Source organism: Camelus dromedarius, chromosome 22, assembly GCF_036321535.1.
Source record: "Camelus dromedarius isolate mCamDro1 chromosome 22, mCamDro1.pat, whole genome shotgun sequence".
NCBI lineage: Eukaryota > Metazoa > Chordata > Mammalia > Artiodactyla > Camelidae > Camelus > Camelus dromedarius.
Window position 1 is genome coordinate 21,602,395 of NC_087457.1, and position 6,000 is coordinate 21,608,394.

General features: G+C 36.3%; 1 protein-coding gene across 2 annotated transcripts in view; it reads left to right on the forward strand.

The window, feature by feature from the left end:
- Window positions 1-5,070, forward strand: part of TUSC3 (tumor suppressor candidate 3) — a 141,026-nt gene extending 135,956 nt beyond the window's left edge. For both annotated transcript variants that reach the window (XM_064477499.1, XM_010995700.3), the window contains one exon: window positions 3,408-5,070. In XM_064477499.1, coding sequence (XP_064333569.1) covers window positions 3,408-3,419 — 12 coding nt within the window. In that variant the 3' untranslated portion in view covers window positions 3,420-5,070. The remainder of the gene's footprint in view (window positions 1-3,407) is intronic.
- The last annotated feature ends 930 nt before the right edge of the window (window positions 5,071-6,000 follow it).

Sequence of the window (6,000 nt, forward strand, 5' to 3'; positions counted from 1 at the left end):
CGACTGTCAGTGTCCCTGAATAAGGTTCTGTGGGCACAGCCAGACGCGGGCGCTTGAGTGTCGTCTCTGGCTGCTTTGGCCCTGGAGCGGCCTAGTTTAGTGGCTTCAGCAGAGACCCACGGCCTGACACACTTACTTCCTGGCCTTCCGCGGAAAGCGTGCTGGCTCCTGGTTTGGCCGGATGGAACACAGCACGGTATTTTCTTCCCTTGTCTCCTTCAGTCAGCTCCTCTAGCTTAGGCTGTTCCCTCTTCATTTCTCTTGTTCTCAAAGTCAGCGTTTTCCTCTGTTTGCTTGGTTTTTAAATTGTTTTAAAATTTAATTTTAAATTTGCCATCCTGTCAAGTGCATCACTGTGTTGTACTGAATCGTATCCAGGTCTTTCCTCCAGAGAAGAGACACAACGGCCCTGACTTACCCATCATTCGCTGTCTCACAGCACCCTTCTGTTCATAATACTCTTCTACACAGTAGATGATCAGGAAGTCTTTGTTGAATACTGACTGAAGCTGACTTTTGGGGGGCCTGAATTTGGAAGATAGCTATGACTTTACCCCGTCTTTGCATACCCAAGGCCCCTCTGCAGCCCGGATTGGCTTTAAGCAATCGTCAAGCTACGCAGACTAGGAGCAGTTGCATCCTTCAGGATGGGAGAATGGGGAACTTCTGGGGCATATCTGGCTGGCCCTGTTCTTTATCTGATCTTCCTGGGTACCACTCAATACCCTTGCCAAGCAGCCTCCATCTTTAACTCAGGTAGCAGTCTGAGTTGACCATATGCAGGCATTCACTTGAGAATAAGCCAGCCACGGTAGCAGTCAGTGGTACGCGTACACAGGCTACTGTGAACTATAATGAGATTCATTCATGGCGGAGGGTAGAGAGAAGTCCAGACAGACGCTGACTGTGCCACCCAAGACAGCTTCCCGTCTCTGGGCAAACAGATGGCAACATTGAAAAATAAAGTCTAAGAAAGAGTAATATAATTCAGTTCCTAGTATTCAACAGTTTTTAAATATGATACAAAAGCATTTTTATGTGTTTTTATGATAAGCCTTATTAGGAAAGATCATGTCCAAACAGTATTAGAAGCATAAATCTGTAAGAACTGTTAGATGACACATTAAAATTGTTAAACAAGTACATGTGAAAAGAGGAAAAAAATACACATCAGACCCTGATAGATAGAAATGAGGTAACTTTTTCTTGAGTGATGGGATCAATGTAAGACATTTGTCATACACCTGGACATTTATATAATGAAAATAAAAACAAGCATGAACTATAAAATGACTACCTAGAGAATAATAGTTTATACTTTTCTAAGAAACATTTTAAAATATTTGACACTTTTATGCAAGTGTTTCCAATTTCTTGAACAAGTACTTTTAACTCTTTATGAAAGAGCTTTTAATTATAAAATAGGTAGTACTGTGCTAGATTTTTCCTCTACTGTAGTACAATAGCAGAAGTGGCAGTTCAGAATTACATATGTGTTTGTCACTTCATGATATATCAACCAAAGATTGCTGTAACAGGGTTTTGTTTTGTTTTGTTTTTCAGTATTTCAGTTTGAAACAAAACCCTGACATTAACCAACAGCTTGGTGACTAAGGAGTCTCAGTCTATTTCAATAATAGGAAAATATAAAGATCCTTTTACTCTGTGAGTGTAACATATAAAAGTCAAAGAACCTTTTTCACCTTTCCAGCACCAAAAAGTTAGGAAGTCTAAAATGATCATAGAGGGTCATATTACTACCCTTGCTTTTATGGTGGTAATATTTTTAGCAATGCCAAAAAGTGATCTTCCGTACTCTATAGCTTGAAATGTTTGGACTACTTCTCTAAGAACTATAAAATCTGTTTAAGTTCTAATTTTTCAACTTTAATTACATTAAATATTATATGATCAAGTTTGTTGTTGTTTTCGTTGTTTTTTATATTAACTAACCTCATCCTTCAGTTAGGTTTGTCTTCAGGGCAGTGTTGTAACTGAAGACAGAGAATGCCAAAGCGTGCATCTGCTCAGGACTCTTCTGTCTACTCCCTGTCACTGGTGTTAAGGATGACATGGACTGAGCAGCACCTCTGTCTTACTGCTCTGAGTTTTCCTGCTGACATTCTTCATGGCAGTAGTCACCCTTGCAGTACACTGAAGTCACAACTTAGCTTTAAAAATAGAAGCGTCTTGTTACGTCTAGATATCAGCGCATGATTTCTGTCTTTTAGTAATTCCTCAGAAGCAGATACATAGTTTATTTTGTATTGCATAATTACTTTATTATATGATATAAATTAAAATATAGATGACATATTTTAAATATGTGTATAAGTATTTTATATACTGCTCTATCATATACTCTAAATATTTATTTACTTTAAGCATACAGCATCACCAGGATTATGGAGTATCAACACTGACAAGGGCTTTGGAGATCGTCCAAAACAAGTGTTCTTTTCACTAATGAGGAAACCGAGGTTCAGAAAGACGAAGTAACATGCTTAGGATATTATAATTTAAACAGCCAAATATTAAACTTAATAGTTTGAACAGTTTTCTAGCTACATGGCTTTTCAAATTTAATAACCATTAAATTTCATTTTTGTCTTTAGTTAAAAATTGGTTTGTCTCTGGTAGTCCTAAAGTTATGTTGTCAAGACCTTAAAAAAAAAAAAAAAACACCAAAAAACCTACTGCATGTGAGCAGAAACGTACAAATATCAAACAAAAGCTTAATGTTATTTAAATTGACTGAAACGATTTTACAAACTTCAATAAATTTCTGTTCATGGATTAAAGTTTTGCTTAGGGAGGTTAAGAAAGGAAAAGTAGTTACCTCTTACTTATTTCTGTATGTACAAACATCTGCTTGTTTCATCAGAATTTGATGACATTTTAAATTATGATTTATGATACATTCTTTTTAGCTATTCAATATAATAAAGGTATAAATTTTTTTAAAAATCAAGTGTTTAGTAACTTTAAGTAAATGAGTTATAGATTAAATAATGCACAAAAATATTTTGTTTAGGACATTGAAATGACCCACTCCAAATATTTGTTTCAGTCCATTCCCTCCTTTTCCCCTCCACTGTCGGTTTAAATGCTAACTGAACTAATGGTCTAGCCAGCAATTAGAATGGCTTAAAGAAACTACCCAGACTTAAACACAGCAAGTTCAAGTTCTTTCAGCACCTTCTTCTAACCCTGACCTATTCTCACCAAAGCCTGATCCCATCACAGGAACTAGTTCAGAGAAATTGCCCTGATATAAAAATTAGAATGAGGTAAATTAATGTATCTATGACACTTTTATTTTATATATACATGTACTGATTTAGAATGGAATAAAAAGCATATTGTGTTTTCCTTATTTTCAGCATACAATTTTCTTTCTTTTTCAGCTTTTTAATTAAATGAAGCCAAGTGGGATTTGCATAAAGTGAATGTTTACCATGAAGATAAAGTGTTCCTGACATACTGGTTTGAATTCTTGAGTTCATTTCCTTGCTCACTGTGATAATCCAGCTTATTCCTGTATCATTTTTTAAAATGTAAGTTTTTCTGGGAAACTTAATGTATAGAAGTGAATGGTTGAATTTAATATGGAAAGAACAGAGGAAACACTGAAGTGTTTTTCAAGCTTATTATATTCAGTGTGTATGCTACAGGACTGAAATAAATGACAGTGTAATTATGAATTCATGTTTTAAAACTGTTCTCTCTCCATTATTAAAGAAAACTACAATGTTAGTAAGGGAAACCTATGAAATGTATCTTCAGCAATTCTTGAGGCTGTACAGAGTTAAGGTGTATGCATGAAAATATGTCATGTACTGAACAATTATACCTACTGCAGTTTCAGTATAAAGGACGTGTATGGTTACAAATAGTGTTTTGTTCTTATTGATGGTAACCAGATAACAGAGACAGGACAGGAGCTGGATGCACAGTGCTTGGATGCCTGCCCTGGGAAACAGAGGTTCTTCCCAGGATGTAAATCTAAAGCTAGCGTGACTAAATCAAGATACTTCAAAGGCGTCAGGCAAAGGAAGTGACACACCACAACTAGGAATTACATTCTCCCACTTTGCAATTGTCACCCAAGAATCCAGATGTACAAACCACAGAACTAACCCGCTACGGCCATTTCCCTCTTGTGTTTTATGGAAGAAGCTTGCCATCAAAACCTTATTCCCTGAATCTAGAAAGAGATTAGTTATCCTAATATGAGCAAGTGACTCAGTGAAGCTTTCTTGAAAAATCAAATACAGGAGTATAACCACTATTATGTTTGTATATCCTGTTTTAGTTTATGTAGCATTTGCCCATACATTATGGTATTTTTTCTGAACAACAATCTGTAAATTAGATGGAAATTTTGATAGGAAATGTAAATTTCTCTGACTTACTCGAGTACCAGAATATGAAACCAAAAAACACAATGGAGCTTGTAACTGGGCTTTCAGACTCTCAAACCTGAATTTTTATTGTTTGTGGTGCTAAGGAGGATTTAGAAACACAGCTATTTAATCAGCTCGATTAATTTTTTTTAGGCTTTGTTGTCTAATTTTCATTAAGATCGGAGTAAGAGACCATGAGAACCTAGCTGAGAGTTCCAGCTGTATCGTCTCAGAACAGGAACCAGCTGTATATCCACTGCGTTTACCCATTTTGCACCTAGGAAATTCACTAAAGAAAGAAATATAAAAGCCCACAGGGGCATGTGAAGTTAAATCCCAGGGCAGTGTGTGTGCTGGTGGGAAGCTGTCTTTTCAAAACATGATTATATTCAGCAAAAATTGCCAGGTAATTCTTAACTATGTTAACCTTATCACATTTACAGTTATTAATAATCACATTAATTCCCCTAGTTTCTGTTCAAAGATTGATGACTTTAGTACTGGAATGGCATTTATGGAAAAGCAGTAAGTGATCATAAGAATTCGTTTAATGCCTAACCTATGTAGCATTTCAACCATAAAACCTTAATCTATTGCATATTTTTACATTTTCTCAAGTTCACTCAGAACAAATAATAAAATTGGAGTTTGGGGCCAAATTTTACATCGAGTAATTGTTTTATTAATTATAATCACTTTTGTTTGTCCCTTTAAGACTCAAAATTCTTATCAACAACACACATCTGAACTCTCTAAAGCCCAGTAGTGTTCAAGCATGGTCAAAGTCAGAAAGTTCTCAGGCACCGTGACTCAGGGAAGGAGAACCTCCCTATCCTGCCTGTAGTATGCACCCTCCTCATTAAATACATGCCAACAATTCCACAATTACAAACTTTAATGAGCTGTTGTTTCTCTATAGACATTTACTGCGTTAGGTATGGGGAAAAACTGCCCTAAGATAGATCGTTACTGGAAAGCACTACAGAACTACAAGGAGTGGCTCAAGTGTAGTTTGCTTTCAGAGTGTATCATGTGGAAAATCACATAGCTAATACACGCTAGCTTTCCCTCTGCCAAACAATCTAAATTAAAAAGTTAGTTTGAGTGTTGGTAGGTTATATCCTCTAACGTCACTTCAGCTAGATTCACTATATTGAAGACCCCCTAAAAAACTGATTGTATGTTTAACAGTCTCCAGTTAGAGTCAGAAGAATCACTCTCCTAACTCAGTTGAAGAGGAAAATCATAATATGAAATTCCATCTAAAGGAGGCTAACTGATAAAAATATTTGATAAATAAATACTGGTGCTCAGCACACTGTTCCTGACATGAGATACTCACATGAGTAAGCCCAGCAGTGCTGTATGTTTACTGTATTTTTCTCCCCACGTAAAATAATATCCTTGTCAATTACAGTTCAGCAAGCATGGTGATCTGGGGTGATCAGACCTTGTAACCATAGAGCTTGACAAGTATCTGCTTTCTTGCTGTTATGAGAACTTCCCTAAGGATAGATGAAGGGAGTGGTTATTCTAAGTAAGGAACAGCACGTCACTGAGATCAAAGACATTAAACATTGTGTTTTAAGAAGAC